Source organism: Panthera onca, chromosome C2, assembly GCF_046562875.1.
Source record: "Panthera onca isolate mPanOnc1 chromosome C2, mPanOnc1 haplotype 2, whole genome shotgun sequence".
NCBI classification, from domain to species: Eukaryota; Metazoa; Chordata; class Mammalia; order Carnivora; family Felidae; genus Panthera; species Panthera onca.
In genome coordinates, this window is record NC_138347.1 from 52,867,305 (window position 1) to 52,890,954 (window position 23,650).

General features: G+C 34.5%; 1 protein-coding gene across 4 annotated transcripts in view; it reads right to left on the bottom strand.

Annotated features, from left to right (window-relative positions):
• The window catches only part of CBLB (Cbl proto-oncogene B), a 211,760-nt gene that overhangs the window by 82,918 nt on the left and 105,192 nt on the right, over nucleotides 1-23,650 (bottom strand). For all 4 annotated transcript variants that reach the window (XM_060640125.3, XM_060640124.3, XM_060640127.3 and 1 more), the window contains 5 exons: nucleotides 19,463-19,619; nucleotides 11,733-11,854; nucleotides 8,514-8,651; nucleotides 4,904-4,991; nucleotides 1,964-2,095 (listed from right to left, as the gene is read on the bottom strand). In XM_060640125.3, the coding sequence (XP_060496108.1) occupies nucleotides 1,964-2,095; nucleotides 4,904-4,991; nucleotides 8,514-8,651; nucleotides 11,733-11,854; nucleotides 19,463-19,619 (637 nt within the window). The remainder of the gene's footprint in view (nucleotides 1-1,963; nucleotides 2,096-4,903; nucleotides 4,992-8,513; nucleotides 8,652-11,732; nucleotides 11,855-19,462; nucleotides 19,620-23,650) is intronic.

Here is a 23,650-nt window from a genome sequence, read left to right on the forward strand (position 1 = left end):
TGCTTTAAACAATCTTTACTAATCAAAGGTTTCTTCCAAACTAATGGGAGCTTCTGACTTTTAACCGACTTAACTTCCAAATACCAGGTAGGTAGCAAGTTAAAGGCGCCAAGTCCTGCCATATGTAAATATGTGTATGCTCCCAGACTAAGGCCCCGAGAGTAGAGGCCAAAACCAAGCATACTGCCACAGAGTACTGGGATTTTGTACCAGCCTAAAATTCTGGTTTTCTTTAGGAAGAAATATAAAGTTTTAGTTTCTTTGTACCCGTGAAAACCATACAACCACCCTAAAGGCATAAGTCAATACAAAGTCACAATCCAACTGTGACAAATCTAATTGGCCTCTACTTACCCTGAGATACCGAATGGGTTATCAGGTAAAGCAAATCATCATAACAGACACAGTCCTATCTGTCAGGCACTGACTCAATATCTCTGTATTATTTTCTACTGATTGATGTGAAATACACTTGCAAACATAGTTCTCTCTTCTACCAGCATAACTTGTTGAAAGTCATTTATAAAAAGACATTGTTACGTCTGCAGAGCAATTATTAACATAACTTACACAGCAATCAAGTGCCTACACACTGAGAATGAGTTTGCTGATGCCACACTGAGCATCCCTCTTCCTCCACCTTCTCCCTGTACTACACAAAATTCACCAACATCATGAAGGGATAAAGGGAAATTAGGGAGAGTAGATCAAGGAAAACCTAAGTAAAATACAAACCTATGCACACTGAAAGAGAGAAGAGTAGGGATGTTGAACAATTTTTACTGAGGTGGCAAAAATGTCTGGGAGTTCAGAAATGGCATTGAAAAAGTAAATCAAATTTAACTCACTTTCTAGTTCTTCCTCTTTTGCTTCTTCCATCTTTCAAACCTCCCCAAAGGAAGAAGGCGTTCTTTTTCATAAGATTGTGAAAACCATTATATGTTATTACCAAGTAATGAGCTCAACAGCACCAGTGCTCCTGGGCCTGCATTCTCCTGGCCTGAGCCTCTAAGGCTACCCCTCTTCCACAGGCAATGCCGAGGCTATTGGTTAGACAGAAGATCAAGCCTGACAGGGCTCAGGAATGGGGTAGGGATGTCGATTATATACTCAATAGCAAAATTTCTAAAAAGGTTTGAAAATTTAATTACTTGCTTTCTTAACCCCATCAACAATATTGACTTTCGATACTGACTATGTTAAACAGCAGTGAAAAAATGACTTGATCAAAATCTTCTGTGAATCCTTCAAATATTCAAAACTGGAAATCTGTCCAGACTCATTTTCAACCCACAACCTCTGTTACAGATAAAGAAACAGAAGAAAGCCCATGAGGAAACTAGTTATTCTCTGGGTCTTATTCTAAAACATCAAACCAATTGGTATTTACTGAATATCTGCATAAGAGGTAACTTGGATTCTGCTTCAGTAAACTGGAAAATGTTATGCCTGCTTCTGTGAGAACTGTAAGTATTCGGGAGACTTTCCCCATCAGATTTTCCCATTCGCAGCCACTGACATACATGACATAGGAGCCACATCTCCTCCTAGGAAAAGGGCCTGCTGAAACATCAACGTAAGATTTATTTGCTGGGATTTATTTTGCTTCAGAAGGTGACCTACTATAAATAGAATCTGACCCACCATAAATCACATCAATATGATTAGTTGGAAATACTGATGTGACATTCTGAAATCAGTGGTGTCACAGAGTTACAAACTACTCATGACTAAATCCTAAAATTAAATTGTACATGCAAAAGAAACAATATAAAACACAGCCAGCAAGAAAAATGAAATTATATAAGACAGAAAATCAAACACATGAGATTTTTCAAATTACTCCAAGAAAGCACTTATCAGATCATTTGCTGAATGATTAAGATGAAGAAAACTGAAAAGAGAAATAGCAACAGAGAATATAAGGAAGACATGAGTGTTGCTCATTAAATCTTGATTATACCTGCCATGCTGTAAGGCAAGAGGTGCACATCAAATGCCCACAAGGCTCAATCTTGACATCTTTGTCGTTCTCAGCACAAATTTTACAAAGCTGAAAAGTGGAGCCCATTTCACAATATAATTCATATTGTTCCTGGAATTTGGGGGGGAAAAAAAGGCAAAGTTAATGTATTTCTAACATGAACTGGTACTACTGAATTTTCTCAAATACAATGACCTACAGTAAATGCCTCACACTTGATCCTGTCAGGAATGTTACTACTTAAGACATGTTTTAAATTGGTAATCACAATTTGGTCGACAAAATCATTTTTTAAAACATTTGAGCTTATATCAGCAATTTTATAAGCTTTTGTAATACTTCAGACTACTTAATGTTTTGTACTGTTCCTTTAGGAAGGGATTTGCGTTAATAGTGACTCAAAAGACAAAACTTACTGTTTTAAAAGAAAATATAAATAGCTTTAGTTTCTTTGTAAATGCCACATTCTCACCTAAATTCACTTCAAAATTGGAAATATATATGTATAATATATATAATGTATATATATATAATATGTATATATAACATATATAATGTATACATACATAAAAAATATATATATATTATTCTAACTGAACATTAAATTCTGGAACAGAAGAAAAGCAGCATTTGCCAAGCCCTTCCTGCATGCTACATACTTTGGTACACATTTATTATGTCATATAATCTCCAAAGCATAATAAGACACATTGATTAAAAAAAAAAATATCTGAGGCTCAACAAGTTTAAATTATTTTCCTCAAATTCTATATTAAATTTCTAACTCTAAATTGCATACTGTTTTCCCAATCTAGCACCATCAGGAAAACTAATCACTTCAGCAACCAAAAATTGTTTTATGAAACATCTATTCTCTTGATTAACTAGTTTTGAACATTTTGGCATAGTAAAATTCTTGGTGTCTAAATATTGAAAAGCTCTAGGTCACAAAGAAGACACAAATGTATCAGTAAGTATAAAGAAAATATGAAAACAAAAGGTGTTAAAAGGGATACAAAGAAAAGTAATTAAAATTCATTTAAAAAAGGCAGTGTTTTAGTCAATAAGTGTCTATTAGGAACCTGGCCCTGGGCAGGATAAATAAATGACAATATTTAGCCTGTAGCATACTAAAAGATCTTATCATCATGATGAGAAAAATATATATACATCTACATACAAAGATACACACACATGCACGCATGCACATTCATATATAAGTTGTGTATGTTTGTATGTACGTATGTATGTATGTATGAAGTATGTATGTTTATATAATTTTTACAGAAATAAAAAAGATGATAATGGATCAAGATAAAAACTAAATAAATCTGAAAGCAATTAAAATTAAATTATAAGTTGGGGTGTCTGACTTTTAATCTCGGGTTGTGAATCCAAGCCCTATATTTGGTGTAGGTAGAGGTTACTTAAACAAAACTTTTAAAATATATAAATAAATAAATTTTAAGTCCCTGAAGTCTCTAAAGTAATAGATAAGTATTTAAATTGTTATGACACCCAAAGGACCACTTTATAATTATTTAAAACATTACAATAAGCTAAAATCACAGATGCAGAACTCAATGCAACCTAAGGGGTAACTTATTCAAATATTTATGAATAATTTAATGGGGTGATACTACTCCTGAATATATATAGTTTTAAACAGTGGCTGTAAAAAGAGGAACTATTTTTGCAAGTGTGCTTTCACATACATGTGTTAGAACATATAGAATCATTTACCTAATCAAAATAATGTCAATTATATATTAAATTTCAAAAACTGCCCATCAACTGTACATATGTCAACAAATGTGTTTCACATAATAATACCAAGACCACTGGGACTAAATCTAGACAATTAGAAATAAAAAAAATTATCTCTTGTCTTCCCCAAATCTGTAATTTCTGATTTTTATTATTTATTATACAAAGCACAAAATATCTAAATTATAAAGTATTTTAAAACTAGATTAACATAGAATAAAATACTCATTTTCTCTCTTCAATCTTCTTCCTAATTCCCTAAAACTTCTTACTTCCTCAGTTAAGTAATGTTACCAGTTTGGTAGTTTTTAATTTTTATTTTTAAAAAGTATGTTCATATGTTCATATATGGTAATTTCTTTCTTTCCAGAAATTGAACTTATGTAATGTTACTTTACAAATGAAATGTTATATAATTGAACTTTACAGTAATGGAACTTTTTTTATATAATAAAGATGCCGAAGTTCCCATGTGAGTATATAGAGCTACCTTCCTCTCAGTAATGACTTTAGTATAATGCAGTATGAATATACTATGCTTTACTTAACCTATGATTAAATAGCTTGGTATTTATAATTTTTCATTTTTAGGAAAATTGCTAAAGTGAAAACCCCGATGTACAGATGTTTCTGTGTATATGTGAGTGGTATATACAGAATCCAGAGTCAAAAATGGTTTTGTTTAGATTTTGATTAATTACTGAATATCACCCTCAAGAAAGGCTTTATAACCAAGCTACACTCTCATTCAATTTATGGGGTCGCCAACAATGGATTTATAAGAATATAATTAGGACCTTCAATAAACTTCAATTACACATTTGACTCGAAAAGCTAATGCATATTATTATTCCAATCTTCTTTGGAGTTTTCTCAATCTGTAACTCTCTCCTCATATGTATCTGCCCATCTATGGGTTTATCTATGTCTCTGCATAAATGCCAATATTATATTGGAAGTAAGAATATTAACAGCAGACATTTTTATCCAAAAAATGGAGAAAGTATTTTTTCCAAATACTCTTAGAATTCCTGTAAGTATCTTTTGCATGAAATGCCGGTACCAAATTTTATCTACAGTAAAAGAGGATGCTTTTTATTTCAAAAATATTAGATACATAATTATAAATGCATTACCAGAAACTGTCCTTACCTGGGTAACTTTTATATGATCATGGGGTGTAGGTTCACATAATCCAGTTAAATCAGGATTATAGCTCCTCCCATCAGGATAAAGATAGCTAGATTATAAACAGAAACTTTATTATAAATGCACAATTTTTAATTGCATTTAAGATGATTTAATCAGATTCTTCTGTATTCAAACCCACATGTTGAAGTTTCTTTTTTATGTAACTTACATCAAGAAGCTTTGCTATTGTTTGCATAATATTACAAGTTACTTTTAGAACATTTAAAAACTAGAAATCATTTTCATATCAGAAATACAGGATGAACATGGACTCAGCCACTAAGCAACCATTTTCAGTTAAATACTTTTTACTGTATGTCTTTTAGGTAAGTTAAAAATTTATTTTTTCTGGTCACTCATGTCTATTCCAAAATACTCTGAATGTACACCTATTTGCAACGATTATGTCTTTTCATGTGAAGCACAGTTAATGTGAACTGCATCGTTTTACACCATGCTTAGTAACTTGAGGGAAAAATGGAATTAAAACCCACAGGTTTCCTACAAGAGTTATGCAAATACTGTTTTGATATTCCTGTTTTTCCAGTTTCTCATCCTCTGTGTTTCCATTTAAATTCTCACACACATACAAGTCTACAGCCACACACCAACACACTCACACGTACACACACACATCTAAAGAAATTACAAAATGCTACAATTATGTTTCATTTACTTCAAGCTACAAACACAGAATCACTTATAAATATGAGGCTCCATTATTAATTTTATTTATTTATTTTTTGAGAAAAAGCATGTGTGCACCCAGGGGAGGGGCAGAGAAACAGGGAGAAAGAGAATCCCAAGCAGGCTCTACACTGTCAGTACAGAGCCCGACCTGGGGCTCGATCCCATGAACCATGAGATCATGACCTGAGCCAAATTCCAGTCAGACACTTAACCCAGTGAGTCACCCAGGCGCCCCGAGGTTCTACTATTACAGAGGATTAAAATTAGAACTAAAAATGGTAGTAATTATGCCATCTTTTTGTGCTAAAAGTCTTTATTCATTCATTCATTCAAAAATGAAATTGTGTTGGTAAATATCTATTTTAAATTTTACAAAATGGTAACATTACTGCTGGGTCATGCTGACTGATTAAGGTATAGTTAATTTTGTTTAGGAGCTATTCTAACTAGCTGCAATGAAAAATTAAGAATGTAATACTACCGTGGTCAATATTTTAAGGAGCAAAAATATACTAAATCTTTTCTGTGGAGTAACAAAAAATATTTATCCTTAGTCTATAAATATGTTCATAAGTGTTAAAATTCATCCAGGAAAACCACAAAAATAATTGAACTTAGATGACAGATAATTCTCATACAGTAAGGAACAGATCAGTGAGATAATTTTCCTTTTTTTTTTTTTTACAATTTAGAAAAAGGAGTTGACTACATTTGTAATGACATATTTAGAGTGTTATCACAGGGGTGGATTAAAATTCTACAATTATTAAATGAAGAGCACTAAGCAAAAGTTGGTAAGTAGCTTTCCTTTTATATCCTAAAATGAGGCCAGATTGAACAATTATGACATAACATTTTGCTCATCATCATCACACTTTAAAAACACATATAAATTCTATGACGAATTCAAAACTGAAAGATTATAAAAATAACAATAAGGTTGCTAGAGGAAAGGTTAAAAGGTTCTATTTAACGTGTAAGGGGCAATTCAGTGATTACTGTCCTCAGTAAATGAGGGTGTACTGATGAGACCCTCTCAATGGCAAGTAAGGAATAAAGAATCTTGGCTGGTTATCAAAGTGAACTTCTTTATTACCTATGTCACACTATACTGGGTTAACTATAAGTAAGGAAAAGACAGCTGACCTTGATAATAGCTGGACCAGATAATATCCTGTGTTTTACTCATCTTAGGGAAAAAAAAATACCGAACATAATAAATAATATCTATTTTAATGTAATCTAAAAATCTAATCTATTTTTAAGTAAGATTAAAATGTTAATCTGACCTATTTTAATGTAATCTATCACTAAAGTTCAAATTCAACTAACTAAATGCCTCTGAAGGGTGTGTGTGTGTAAATATTAACAGCTGATTTGCATAGGAGCTCAGAGGCTAAACACTGATTACAATATAACTTGTTATTTTTTATTGGCTTTTAAAAACCAGATAGAAGGCATTGTAAACAATATAAATAAGCTGTATCAAAATTACTAACTTTACAGATTTGCCCACTCGTAACCTCTAAAGTAAAACTTTACAGCACATTTTCTTAAAAACAAAATCCTGTTATCAGTGAATCAAAAGCTATAAAATTTATGATAATTAAAAAAAAATAGAAACACACACTTGGTACTAGTTTGTCCTACAATTCTCATGTAACTATTTCTTGAAAGTTCATAACTTATAAAAAAAATGCATTTTTTTCCTTCACATATATTCCACCACTTTTTCTCTTTTGCAATTATTTTAGAAAAGGTGTAACTTAAATTTTTTGCTCTTTGCTAACTCTGGTGGACTTTCTCCTGATAGGTTTCTATCACAAACTGTGCTATAGCAAATAAGGGAATATCTGTCTCTAAATTACTTAGCAAAGGCAAAGGGCAAGAAAAGTGAGCATAATGATGTGACAATAGAACAAAATAGAAAATAAAACAAAAGCATGAAGGGAATGGCACATAGACTACAATGACTAAAATGAAAGAGAGGTATTTACTGTGAAGGCACCTATCAGATTATCTACACTTTGTGGAGGAAAAAAGATATTCTTACTCTAAAAAAAAAAAAAAAAAAAAAAAGGAAAACTTATTTTTAAATTTAAAAAAATAATAGCTTAAGATAAACTGAATTCAGCTACCAACATAATTCTGGAGCAAGGATTTAATATCAGAAGACAGACACAAAGACAAAAGGAAAGGAAGGAGTGAGAAAAGGGTAATAAGAAGAAACAGAAACTCTGTTACTACTGGTCAAAAAGTAAAACTAGCAATTTGAGGGTTACATGAAGCAACAGAAGTCAGTTATTTTAAAGAATTATCTTCTGGGGCGCCTGGGTGGCTCAGTTGGTTAAGCGTCCGACTTCGGCTCAGGTCATGATCTCGCAGTCTGTGAGTTCGAGCCCCACGTCGGGCTCTGTGCTGACAGCTCAGAGCCTGGAGCCTGTTTCAGATTCTGTGTCTCCCTCTCTCTCTGACCCTCCCCATTTATGCTCTGTCTCTGTCTCAAAAATAAATAAAAACATTAAAAAAATTAAAAAAAAAAAAGAATTATCTTATAAGTTTTTTTCATCTATTCTAAACTACTGTTAAGTGCTTTTTTTTTTTTTTCCCTGTGAGGGATACAAACTCATGTTCTAATTTGATGTAGGAATTTATTGCCTAAAAAATATTAGTTTAATTCAAATCGGTTACCTTAAAATGGCTATTTTAAGAGATGAACAGTAAAAAGTAAGGAGCACCCATTCCTTAATCTTGAAAAAACAAAATAAAACAAAGCAAAACAGCCAGATCATCAGACGATCTTTTCTCTCCATCGCAAAGCAGTGTCTATCTTTCAAATTGGGGAATAATAAGCACCCTGACTCCCATTTCTCATACTCACAATCCTTCCCTGCTGCCGTCAATCAGGGCTTGAAATAAGGGCTTGTTATGCGGTATGGTCTGTAAGATATTGCCATCCCCTGTCACATAACCGATGGCCCACTGTCCCAATCTAGTGCAGCTTAACCGGAAAATGTAGCTGTAAAACATGAGAAAATGATGTTTAGTCACATTCAGAATGTATGCTAACTACTAAACAATCTCTTAGATTTTTTTAAAGTCAAAGAATAAACAGAATAATTTAGAAAATCTGAAATAAGTTTCTATCTTCTTATTTTAAGAAGCTGTCCTTCTCCATTCATTGATCTGTAAAACTCCCTTCATTGAACTGTATAAGAAGCTCTGATAATAATTCCATTTAAATACCTCCAGGGCTATAGGACAAAAGAACTGAAGTTGATGTACTTGAGTATCAAAGGTTCTACTGCCATCCCCATCAGCAGGTGCCCTATATGAAACAGTTGATGGCATGAAACAGCTAGGACCTGAATCATTTTTGGAAAGTAAAAAATAAAGAAGTAACAATCTAATTTGTCACCTCAGACAGAAACTGAGTCAATTTATACTGTGTAATTCAATATATTACTTTGAAACTTTAAAACTATCCATATTTTGTTGTTAATGACTTGTTTGCAAATAATAACTTTTCTTTCAAGCATTTCAGCCATTCACCCTTAAATGAAAGATCAAAAGTGCCCAACTATATTAATGAGACGGCAAACTAGATTAAGTTCATGGCTACCATCTAACCCTGTCCAGTTCAATGTCTTGCAACAGGAAGGCAAAATAGTTCAAAAATATAAATTAAATTGATGACAGACACTGACTTGGTTTTGAATTCATTGTTATTTATTTATTAACATAGCTATCTACTTATTTCATTTTAGCTCATTTACGTTTAAGTGTATTGCACTCAATCTTGCCACCATGAAAACTATATGTGGATTTTATAACCCCTTAAGTAGCTCAAAAGTAGGTCAACAATCTGCTATATTTGAGTACCGTGATTGCTATACGTATGTGACAAATTCCTCTCTCCTAATAAACATTAGTTACTGATGAACCAAGTGTTACAAAAATAACTTTACAGGATACTTAACATATGTAACAGCTATTGAATCTAATTAACTTAGCACTGCAATGTAGTTTCATTTTCAAAGAAAACTGGGTTCTTAAAGAAAGGAAGAAGTTGTGGTTTTAGATACGAAGAACTTCATACTCGTTTTAGATCCTTTGGAAAGGACTCTTCAAGAAAGTCCAAAAACATATTCTCCTAGAGAGCCTGAAAATAGAATACCATCCTGCCAATTAATGGAATCCTTAATCAGAATCATAGTCAAAATAACTGCACACAGATTTATGGTTGTCAGCTGGATCCCCAAAAAAGCAAAACGAGAGAGACTCAAATGTCTTTGGAATAGGCCCCACTATTTTCTGTACCATGAAGCCAAGGAAAAGAAATACTTTCCAAGAGGAAGTAACAGTTTAGCAGGTATTCCGCAAAACAAGTACTTATCAAAATTATTTGTTCACTGAGTTTTCCTAAACTTTACATTTTAAATACCACATCCCACTTTACACATAACAATTTACCACAGACTGACCATTTCATCTTTGCCTAAAACCTAGCAGAATAAATTGTTACAGGGCAAGCTGGGAAGGAAAGGAAGACATCCTTTCGGAGGGCGCTGTCCTTTTATTAAGAGAACTATTCCAATAGTGATGAGGCCTGGCTTTTGCTCCCAACAATGTTCTCTTCCAACATTATTTATCTCTGTGATCTTGAACAAGAGAACACAAAAGGGACTTGGTTTCTTAATTTCCCAAATACCTTCTGTGTTAAATTTGTATGATTGTGTAATTCTAAACATAGCCCATCTTTCAAATCATACTCCAAGAACAAGAAGATACTTTGATGCCAATCTATGGAACAGAAGTTATGGAAAAATCTGGCTATGAGAGATCCTTGACCAAAACAGAATGAGTCATTTAAGCCACCATCAAAATCTCAATGAGAACCAACTCTCCTTAGTCTACACAGAAGACTTGCACAGGAACTAAACTGTTTTCTGTACCCCCTGCCTTCTTTTTATATACATATAAATGTTTGAAAATATAAAAAAGATGGAGATTTTCATTATGGCAGAGAAAAAGGAATCAACAGCACTGGCTTGTACTATAAACTAGTTTGTTAAAGAACAAACACCATTTGCATTACAAATCAAATAAAAATGGTATTAGAAGAAAAATGCAGCCTTAAAAAAAACAAAGAAATTCATTCCTACAATGAAATGACTCCCATATGGAAATCAGTGTACTCATGGATGTTGGAATGGCATCTCCTACTAAAATGTGAGTGTGAGGACAGGTCTCGACTCTCATTGCTGCCACACCCAGCTCACTGCTTGCCATAGTACAAATGCCTACTAGGTACCTAACACATTTCTAAGTGGGACGTGGGCAAAATGCACAAACCAGGAGACAGACTTTTTGATCCCAGATTTGACATTAATAAAGTATGATTTCTCAGCCAAAGCCACAGGGACTGACAAAAACAGCCAATCTCTGTGAGTTTTACCCAGTTTCATCATCTGGAAAATAAAACATAAATTCTGAAGCTATAAAGAAGCATAAGGTATTCTGGAAGAAATTCTTACGGACATGAAATTGGTTGGATTGTAACAATGGGCTTATATATGTTTACATGCGTTTATCATGTATGTATAGGTAAACGTATATATATACTTATATTTGTTCATATGTATTTACATATCATTATGTGTTTATCATTGAACCAAATTAAATATCGTGAAAAATACTTTAAAATAATGAACATGAAACTGATTTACTTTGTGTTTAGCACAATATTTAAGTATTCAAATATACACATACAATTTTATACACAAACACAGGTGTCATGAAAACAGACAATATGCTAATACCCTACTCTAATTTGAAAAATCAGAGCTCTGAGACTTAATGAAATTTTAAGTTTATCAAATTACATGGTATCACATCCTCTTTTACTTTATGAACACAGTTTCAGTACCAGCACAACAAAATCAGTTTAAAGGACACAATTAAGAAGTACCAGGAGCCCTATTAGCATTTCCTTCCCTCCCTCCACTCACCTGGGTGTTACTGATTTACCTAAGAATGACCTAGAGAGAACTCTTCATCATTAGATATACCTCATAATATTACTGTTAAAGAGTCTTACCTTCCGGGTTTGGTGCTGTATTTCTGTAGTCGTGCTTTAACTTCATCATATGTGAGAAATGCCATGTAACCTGGATGTGTTACAGCTAAGAAATTCCAATTCCGTAAAATAGAGCCCCAAGGCTAAAAATATGAATAAATGAAAAGATATTATCTAGATGATATCAATTATCAATTATATGCCAACCCATCATTTAATAATAGTTACTGAAATCTCCTGGATGAGTTCATGTGGCTTAGGTCAACCTTCAATGCCTAACAGCAAACATGTAATAATACCTTCTTCTATTTTGGAGAAATATTAGGCAGAAAGTAGGACGGAATACAGAGAACAAAACAGAAAAAAACACACAATTTCTTTACAAATTCTATTCCCAATACAGCATTTGTGATCACTTTGGAACATAACACACATCACTCTCCTGTTTAAAACCCTCTAACTTTGAGTAAAAGCCAAAGTCCTTATAAATGGTCCAGAAGAGCTTCACAGGGTTGATGTCCAGCTCCCCTTCTGTGCCTATCTGTCATGACTCTCCCACTTTCTGCCTCTTCTCCAGGCACCCTGGCTTCTTTGTAGCTGGTGTGAACACAAAGATACTCTTCTTCCTCAGAGGTTTAGTATTTGCTGATTCCTTTACCAGAATTCTTTCTCCAAATACATAAGTGATTCTTCTCCAATGTTACCTCAATGAAGCCTTCTCAGACCACTCTACTTAAAACTGTTAACTCTCATCACATTCCTTATCTCCCTTTGTGTCTGTTTTGTTCACTACTGTACTTTTAAGGTATCTAATTTTATAGAACAAGAAGCCATACCATGGAATGTAAGTGATTTGGCAAAGGTTACATATTAACCACAAACTACATAAGAGTAAGGAACATGCAGGTCTTGTTCACCAAGGGGATACTATAATGGATGTAGGATCAGAACATAGTGACCAGGAAGGCGTAACTGTTGTTGAAAAGTTCCTCTAGCTAGTGACTTGTCTGAAAGGCCCTGACTCCCAACCTACCATTCTTTCCATGGTAAGAGACTGGTGCTCATGCTCACATTTGCCTAATTCTTGCACAGTTACAAAAGGTTTATGATTTAGCAGTCAGGAAATTAAAAATCTTTCACAGAAACACACAAATGCACACACACAGAATTTGTAGCATTCTTTCATGTGATTAGCTATCCCTCCAGTTACCATGGCAAGAGAAAAAAGGCAGTCAGTGATAGACAGTTTTGCTTGAGGGTGTGAGTGAATCATCTCTGCCACATTTTTAAGGCTGAAGCTACATTTATTCCAAGGACTTGGCAGCATACTCTAGCTGATGTGCCAGATTATTAACTCATATCTTCTACATAAAAGAAAAAAAAAAGGTATTTTGTGTTGCCAAGTGAAAGTGGTTGAAATTGGTAGAGGGTTCCTGGCTTTTGTTTGTTTTGAGACTTGCTCCCAATGATTGTTAAGCAAGTTTCAGATTCACAAGGTGGAATTCTTCAAGGATTGTATCTTTGAGATGGGGATAACAAAGGAAAGAATTATTTAGTGATGAAAAATTTTTTAACCTTTTCTGACATAACAAGAAAAATCTTCAGGTTATTTCCCTATCACACTAAAATATCTAGTTGGGCAAAAAGGAGCTCTGGAGAACACTATTATCAGAGTTTCTACGTACTTGGAAAAAACCAAAACATGTTTCTAATTTTCTTCCAAAGTCATGACTAAAAATTGCATAAATAATATTTGGAAGATTATCACCCTATGTTTTTAAAAACAGAAATAACTGCTAGTATAAGCACTGGGTTTTGTTTTGTTCTACTTCGCACCTACAAAGGGCAAGGATGGAAAAAATATAAAATATTTGGGACACTTCCATTAAAGTCTACAAAAATTAATGGAGTTGTAAAAAAGATACTGAACTTTACGGAGAGCCAATGCACAGATCAGAATACAGGTGGAAAAAAACTGAAATTGGAGTTTTCAGTCAACAGCTACAGTATTAAGCAACCATTTCTTAGTACAAATCCACAGGGCCAGCTTCTAACTACAAAAATATTTTTGTAATAGAAAGAGTCTGTGTACTGTTTTTCTTGTGAATGCAACCCACAGTCAGAACACATGGTAGTTACATTTTTTTGTTTGTATACTTGTTTTGTTTTCTTAAGTATTTTGCCAACTAATGGCTTAATGAAGGCAAGATAAAATGCTTTGGAGAAAAAGAATTATTTTTATAATTTGTTTTTAGATTAAAGGAAATGTTTCCGCACCCACCAACACAAAATGTACAGATTCTTAAATGATTACAGAAATTAATTAAGTGAATTAAGGAAGCTATTCCCTCCATTCTTCCAAAATGCTACTATTTTCAAGAATAGCTGTCTAATGACTTACAACTTATTTTGGAAGAGGGGCCTGGATTGGTCTGTCCAGACTCACTCTCTTCTTGCTATAATGGATGACTTTCCTTCTCTTCTTTTGTTCCCTATTCCATTGATGCTATATATTCCATAGTCACAAATATATTCCTTCAAATCACACAATCTTTATCCCACCACCCCTCAAATTTATTGCCCCATTTCTCAGCAACCCAATCTCCTCTAGTAGTGGGGAAATGGAAGAAGTGGGGCAGCAGCCCTGGGGAGAGAGTAGAGAGAAGCAAAATCCATCTATTTCTGTTCCAGGACTTTAGTACCTGCCAACCGCAGAATCTCTGAACTTCCTGGAAAGGAGAAAGAGAAGATTAAAGGCAGAAGAAAGAAGAAATGAGGAAGGTCTCCACTGTAAGATCATTCCAATGACTTCCCGGCATTTGTTCATGTGCTGGCAGAATATCAGGATAAGGGAAGAGTGGAAAAGAATGTATCTAGTATCCGGCTTTACATTCTTTTCTTCCCTTCTTCTTCCATTTCCTGGCCAATTCTCCCAGTCCCCGCTTATGACTTCTTCAAACCCTAATGCTATTTCTCTACATCAAACCCCAATCTGGAGCATGTACCTTTCCTACTTTCAGATCCCATTCTGCTAAATATCCCATTCCCGACAATTCAGATATTAGAATTCACTACTAATTAGCCACCGTCATTGTCACTGCAGAAGAATATATGTTCATGCAGGTACACTACTCACAAAACTTATATTTTTTCATACAGAATGCATAATTATAACTTAAAAAACTATTACTCAAAGTTGTATAAAAATGAAAGGTAAGTAAAGTTCATATGTCTACTTTCCAATTCATAGAACGAATTTCCTAATATTTTAAGGGACATGTATGATTAGTTAAAACATTTGAGTAATGAAACCAAAAGAAGTGAAAAGTCATAGAAATATATAGGAGTTAACAAGAGCTCTTTAGCTACTTCTATAATTATGTGTTTTAAAAGAGACTAGACATTTTTGTCCATAGATATTTTTTTGGTTTTGTTATCTAAAACTTTTCACAGTAATTCTATTTAAAAAGATTCTTTTCCTCTCCCATCCCAGTGAGCATAAATAAGATAAACGTAATTTAGAGTATTAAGATTACCTGCACTCTTTTAAATGAAACAGCTTATAAGAAAATATGTGCACATATTAAATAGCAGTTTGGTAAGTGTTTAACCAACATTAAGGTGGCCTCATAACTCTAATATATAACTGAGGCGTTCTAGCATTTAACTTCCACACTAAAAAGCTGTCCAGGCTCCCTACAAAAAACACATTCTTCCTAGAATGAACAGTTAGGTTTAATGTATGAAAATAATCTTTTTTCTCTTCCTTCAGGAAGAGAGGGGAAGAAACAAAGCTTCTACTACTTCAAATGTCTGTGTTGTATCATGTTAAATAAAAAAAAATTATAAAATTATCAGAAATCTTTAATGAAAAGAGAGGTTCTGTTATAAAATGATCAGTATCAGGGAGCACAATCTTTTTTATAAAATGTACCTTAAAATCATTTTAAAAAGTAACCTAATAGCCTATACAGGCATACCTCATTTTATTGTGCTTTGCTTTATTGCACTTCGAAGATATTGTGTTGTGTTTCTGTGGGGTTTTTGTTTTCAGATTGAAGGTTTGTGGCAACCCCATACTGAGCAAGTCTATCATGGCACCATTCTTGCAACAGCACTTGTTCACTTGAAGTCTGTCATATTTTGGTAATTCTTAAAATATTCCAGATATTTAAGTCATATTTGTTATGGTGACTCCGTGATCAGTGATTTTTGGTCTTACTGATGTAATTTTGAGGGGTATCATAAACCACATTGATAGAAGACATCAAATGTAGCCCACAAATGCGTGTTTGACTGCTCAACTGACCAGCTATTCCTCCATCTCTCCCTGTCCTCGGCCTCCCTCTCCCCTGAGACACAGCAACATTGAAATTAGGCCAATTAATAAGCCTGCAATGGCCTTTAAGTGTTCAAATGAAAGAAAAAGAGTCACACATCTCTCCCTTTAAATCAAAAGCTAGACATAATCAAGCTGAATGAGGAAGGCATGTTGAAAGGCAACACAGACTGAAAGGTAGGCCTCCTGCACCAAACGGTTTGCCAAGTTGTGACTGAAAAGGAAAAGTTCTTGAAGGAAATTAAAAGTGTTACTCCAGCAAACACGTGAATAATAAGAAAGTGCAAGAGTCTTATTGCTGATATGATGAAAGTTTTAGTGCTCTACATGGTGGCCCTAACTCTCTTCAATTCTAGGAAGGCTGAGAAAAGTGGGGAAGCTTCAGAAGAAATGCTTGAAACTAGCAGAGGTCGGTTCATCAGGTTTAAGGAAAGAAGCCATCTCCGTAACATAAAAGTGGAAGGTGAAACATCAAGTGCTGATTGATATAAAAACTGCAGCAAGTTCTCCAGAAGATCTAAGACAATTAATGAAGGTGGCTACACTAAACAAGAGATTTTCAGTGGAGATGAAGTGGCCTTCTATTGGAAGAAGATGACATCTAGGATTTTCATAGCTAGAGAGAAGTCAGTGCTTGGCTTCAAAGCTTCAAAGGACAGGCTGACTGACTCTCTTGTTTTGCTAGAGGCTAACGCGGCTGGTGACTTAAGTTGAAGCCAATACTCATATCCTAGTCTGAAAACTCTAGGACCCTTAAAAATTATGCTAAATCTACTCTTCCTGTGCTCTAGAAATGGAACAACAAAGCCTGGATGACAACATATCTGTTTGCAACATGAGTTCCTGAATATTTTCAGCCCACTGTTCAGCCAAAAAGTTCCCTTTCAAAATATTACTTCTCATTGTTAATGCACCTGGTCATCCAAGAACTCTGATGGAGATTCATGAGTTTAATGTTGTTTTCATTCCTGCTAACACAACATCCATCCTGTAGCCCATGGGTCAAGGAGTAGTTTCAACTTTCAAGTCTTATTTTTTTTAAATACATTTTGTAAGGCAATAGCTGCCATAGATTCCTCTGATGGATCTGGGCAGTTAACTAAAAACCTTCTGGAAGGGGTACACCATTCTAGATGCCATTAAGAGCATTTGTGACCTATGGGAAGAGGTCAAAATATCACCATGAACAGGAGTTTGGAAGAAGTTAATTCCAACCAACAAGGATGACTTTGAGGGGTTCAAAATTCCAGTGGAGGAAGTACCTGCAGATGTGACGGAAACAGGAGGAGAACTAGAATCAGAAGTGGAACCTAAAGAGGGACTGAATTGCTACAATGTCATTATACAACTTTAATGGATGAAGAGCTGCTCCTTAGGAGTGAGGGAAGAAAATGGTTTCTTACATAGAATCTACGCCTGTGAAGATGCTGTGAAGATTGCTGAAATGACAACAACAAAAGAGTGAGAATATTAGTTAATAAAGGAGCGGGAAAATTTGTGAGGACCGACTCCAATTTTGAAAGAAGTCCTGTGGGCAAAATGCTTTCAAACAGTATCATATGCTACAGAGAAATTGTTCGTGAAAGGAAGAGTCAATCAATGCAGTGAACTTCATTGTTGCCTTATTGTAAGAAATTGTCACAGCCAGCCCAGCCGTCAGCAACCACCATCCTGACCAGTCGGCAGCCATCAACATTGAGGCCAAGACCCTCCACCAACAAAAAGATTACGACTCAGTGAAAGCTCAGATGATGGTTAGCATTTTTTAGCAATCAAGTATTTTGTAATTAAGGTATATACATTGCTTTTTAAAGACATGATGCTGTTACACATGCAATAGACTACCATATAGTGTAAACATAACTTATAAGCACTAGGAAACCAAAAAGTGTTTTGAACTGCTTTATTGTGATATTCACTTCATTGCACTGGTCTGGAACCGAACCTGCAGCATCTCCAAGATGTACCTGTATATACCAAGGGAATAATCATGAAACTAATGTAAACTGAAAATATGCAAAAACACAATTTCTGCAATCATTTATCTAATTTCTTATCCTATACACCTAGGTAGAATTATGATCTGAAAGTTGTAATAAAAACAATGTATTCTATAAGTATTGTTGACAAGAGTTAATTTGCCTTCTGTTAACAGGTTCTTTCATAAATTAAAACTTAATCCCACACAATTTTATTTTCTTACATAAATCAGTCACCAGATCCTTGTAAACTAGTGCCAAGCAGAATCATAAATCAAAGGAGCAAAATTCTTATAACATGGAAAACATGAAAACCAATATTATACTCCAACATTTGTTGAAAGCACGTTTCAAATGCATAAATCTTACTGAGACTTAAAATAATAAAAAAATTCCATCAGGATACAAGCAAGCCTGTGTTCTGATCAATTTACCTCGCTTACTATATAATTTATATTACTATAATTATAAAGATTTTAAGTGGGATTCTTTCATTCTGTGACTACTTGAATTGAACACCATAGATGATATACAATTTAGTGGCATAGTCAAATTCAAAACACAAATTTCAAGTCTTCATGTTTAATGTAATTCCATGAAGATATACAAAAGAATAAAATGATAGCACACAGCTTACATCATTTAATGGTACCTGCTTCTGAAAAGCTATGTGAAGACAATTATAACGGATAGATTAAAAAAGAAAAACAATAAACAGGACCAGAAGGTTAATATCACAGCCATACATATTAGAAAACAGGGGAACAAAAAAGAAACCCTAAATTTTCCAAAAGAGGAATTTATTAAAGTAATGACATACTATTTTGATGAAAACATTACATAGCAACCGGAAATCAATAATTGTATTGATGAAAAAGATTTATTGACATGAAAACACGTTTATAATATGTGGTTGAATGAGCAACGTAAGTTGTAAAACAGTATACACCACAGGGATCTTCTCTACAGAACATGATAAATTTACTATTTATTGCAAAGTTTACTATATCTCTTCTCACCTAATGAACACAGGACGCAAAGCAGAAAAGTTGGGTTCCAACCTCAGCATATACCCACCCATAAAATTTGCATTCTGTCAGTTACTGGGCTAAAAGGACAAAGTAAAGTGAGAAACTAGGAAATTTAAAACAAAGCTCCTTTCCATGAATCTTCTCAAGGCTAACAAGCAATCACCAGCCTCACAGAACCTGATACGCCAAACTTTAAACCTTAAACTTATAGCAATGACCAAAAACTTACACCAGCGACTTCAAAATTATACACTACCAAAAAATGAGACTATTTCTCACATGCTTGTGTGTGAGAGAGAGATGTACTCACACATGTGCACACGAACAAACGTGTGCACACCACATGCACACATAGGAAGGAAATCAGGAGGGAGGAAAGGATTCAACAAATAGAAAGCTTACCTGAAAGAGTCTGGTAAAAATATCAAATTCAAAAACTGAAATGTAATCATTACAAGTTAAATCAATTGTTGATTTCAGAGCCATTGCTTCCAGGCCAGAGCTAATTTGATGAACCTCATGAAGGCACTGTCTGAATACTTTCCATGGCACAATAGTCCTGTGTAAGAAAAAAAAAATGAGTAATTGAATCAAGTGTCATTTAAGACATACCTTCCACTGAAACAGAAGAGTTCAATCATAATGTTAATAGAATTAATTGCATTTGTACTAAAAGATAAATAGTTGACAAAAAAGACAAAGATATGTTCATAATTCAGAACATATGTAATAGGTTTTGCTAACTGGACTGTTTTCTATTTGCTAAGAATGTGACAAAAATCAAAATCAACTTCTCTCTCAAACAATCCTTGCCTATCAACATATTTCTAAAAATACGTCCAAAAGAAGGGATTAGGTCAAAGTCCTATGTGTCTTACCTCTTGTGTATACAAGATCATTTGACTTTGCATCAAGTTAATTTTTCCCCTCTATTTTCTTAAAATAACGGTAAGACTATGGGTTCATATAATAGTAGGAATTATGTACTCATGGTACAAAAGAGTAATTTACATCCACCATTTTGAGAAAGCTCAGGTGGAAAGTCATGAAGACATGTTAGCCATTACCTCCTTGTATTCTGCAGATAAAAAGCACATGCTATTTAACCTTTTCATATTAATACAAAGGAAAATGTTAATATTTTTAACCAACAACACTGGCTAGCATGTGGAAATTTATTTATTCATAACTTACTTTTCTTAAATATTATGCATCAAATTTTTTATTAAGTAATGCATTTACATACTTCAAAAACTTAGAAGAGCAAAAAATGGTATTCAGGGAAGTCTCCCAGTCTGTCCTCCATCTGACCATTTTCTGACATTCACCTACTTCCTTCCCACCATGAAAATAAGTAACACTCATTTTTCATCCCTTAGTTAATTTTCCTCCTTTTGGAATGTTAAATGCCTATTCTTGAATAAGTGGAAGAAAGAAATCATTTGTGTTTCTTTAAAATTTTAAGCTGCAGTTTTCACAGTAGGACATCAGAAGAGCTATATACACCCTCTTTTAAGAATGTACATATTTAGGTATTAGGTTTTTCTTTACCATTATCTCTTAAGAAATAAAAGGCTCAGAATGGACTACATTGGCCCTTTCCTATACTAATTTTCCCAGTGAAGCATCACCATAAATGTACAACTTCATATTCACTCAATAATTATCCATTTCAGTGATTGTCAAACTTGAGCATTCATCAGGATCGTGGAAGGGCTTGTTAAGACAGAAATTGCTGATCCGCAACCCATGATATTCTAATTCAGTATGCCTGAGGTGCAGCTGAAGAACTTACAGTTCTGACAAGTTCCCAAGTGATGCTGACACTGCTGGTCTGGGGATAACACTTTTTGAGAGTCACTGATCTATTGCTAAGGCAAGGCACTGTCGAGAAATACACCTATGAAAATAGAAGATACTATCTGTCCTTGAAGAACACGCATACAGGGTAGAAATAAGATGTGTAATGCTAAAAAACATAGGTGGGGAGGGGAGGCATATTTAAGGCAGTGCTGGAGGAGTTCCAGAGAAGGAGGGGTCTGTGGCAAGCTGAACAAATGAATGGAGAGACAGGCTTATGATACTATGCTGCATTTATAAGAAAGTTTAGGCTTGATAGACCATTAAAAGAAAGAAAAACATGAGGCTGACTACATCAAAAGGTTTTTCTCTATGTATGAAAAAAAAAACAGGAAACCACAGAGAACCGAAGAGATACACCACATCAGACGCCGTTTAGAAGAAACACACGTCAAGCTCTGATTAAGGTTAACAAAATGCTGCTGTTCTCAGAAAACAAGGATAACTTTTGATAATGTTAGGAGGCCATTGATTTATGGCAAAGTGTAAAAATGAAATTGTGTCCAGTTACATTACAGTTACTGCTAAAGTAGTGCTTAAGAAGCACATTTGTCTTTTCCAAATTAAAGTTTCAAATATTCAACACATAAAAGGGACATGAACCCTCATATTCAAAATTTTTAAATATTAAACAAAGAACTACTGACTTAAGAATGGCATGTTTTAGTTTTGCATAGAAATGTTACGAGAAACTTGTCTTGCATATAAAGTATAAAAAGGAAATCAATGGGCCTGATACCTTTAATACCTGCTACCATAAAAATATATGTATCTCCATCCCAATATTTAAGGAGTATGCAGACCATAACTCCTTCCAATACTCAATGATTTCCCAGAGAAAATTATAAAAAAAAAAAATGTATGAACTTCTAACACTGTAGTCTGACATACTACTTTGGGACAGTAATTTACAAAGGAGCAAGCTACATTTCTGTGGCACTTGTGTAAATGACACTTGCTCACAGTTCACTTGTGATAAACCGAAGGTCCAAATATGCTTACATAGGGTAGTGACAGGGATTAAGAAGGGCATTATTTGGTTAACTAATTACATACAAAATTTGCAAACAGGTACCTTTCCTTTGATCAGCTGAATCAAACACCCACCATCGAAAATATCAGGGAGGAGAAGGGGTTCACAAGTGAAGAGCAGAAACAGCATGCAATGACTTCTTTTTTTTTTTTTTTTTAATTTTTTTTTTTTTAACGTTTATTTATTTTTGAGACAGAGAGAGACACAGCATGAACGGGGGAGGGTCACAGAGAGAGGGAGACACAGGATGTGAAGCAGGCTCCAGGCTCTGAGCTGTCAGCACAGAGCCCGATGCGGGGCTCTAACCCACGGACCGTGAGATCATGACCTGAGCCGAAGTCAGACGCTTAACCGACCGATCCACCCAGGCGCCCCAGCATGCAATGACTTCTTACAAAAAATATATTGTTCTGAAACCGTGGCACTAAGGATCCAACCTTTCCAAAGAGGACGTCAAGTTGCTACCACCTTCTTTCCTGATGTGTATGGGGGGAGGGAAAAAGAAGAGGATGGCTTTTCACACCTTTAATTAAACTGCAGCAACAACACATAGTGGTTTCTACTCTCTTTCCCTAGAGATGAAGCAAGTCAGAGAAAATATTAATGACAAATTGTTTTACAAATACGTACAAACTTCATTGTGCTAACAGAAATCTGGGAATATGAAAAGAGGAAGAAAAAAAACAAACAGAACATAAACGCTTCATGCTTTCCCTAATCCAGAAATATTTTAATCTGTCCTTTTGCCACTTTCAATTATAAATCACTGTGATTACAAGTTAATTCAAACTTCAAAATCTATTGAAAAGCACAAGTAACTGTTAATCCACAAAGAATGGAATACAAGGCCAGTGGTCAGCCAGAAACTTATAATAATTATGATTTCAGGATTTTTTAGACTTGCAATAGGAGTAAGAATAAGGGCTGCCATTTACTGATGGTCTACTCTCTCTGCCAGTCATCACGCACTTTATGTCTATTACCAGAGTTTGTCATGATAACACTACAAGACAGACAATATATTTATCTTCATGATACAGTTGGGAAAACTGAGGCTTAAAGAGGTTGAGTAATTTGCCTAGGAAAGACTTTACATGTTCCAGGTACTGTGGCATGTTCAAACCACTTGTGAATAGACTATGTTGTGCCATTTGCAAAAGCTATAGAAAAAGATGAGGGTGCCTAGGAAATCTCATAGGATGAAGTTCCTTGAACCGCATCTTATTCACCTCGGTACAAGACAGACAAGGTGTGCAACTAAAATTTGTGTAATTAAATTAAACTGTGTCTAGGGAAGGCAAGGGAATGTTACATGGAGGAGGAGCCCAGAAATTTGGGCTCCACTCCCTTTCTCCACTACACAGAAAACTTGAAGACAAAAGAGTTATAGTCTGTTCATACAATATCAGGAAAGATAAGAACTTAACATAGGCTACATTACAATTTTGTTATTAGATAATAAGTCTTGGTCTATTTACCAAGAAACAAAAGAGTAATTGTATTTTTTTAGACTTGAAAATAGAGTTAGTGGCCTTTCAGATAAAAACAGATACAGGGAAACAAAACTGCAAAAGTGTCAGTAGGTCAGCAACTGACAAGTCACTCAATCTTCCAGGCTTTCTCCTTCTCAGTAAAAGTTGAAAAGTGTATTAGATATTCTAACTTGACAATCTTGCAGTTTAAAATAAAACAGTAAA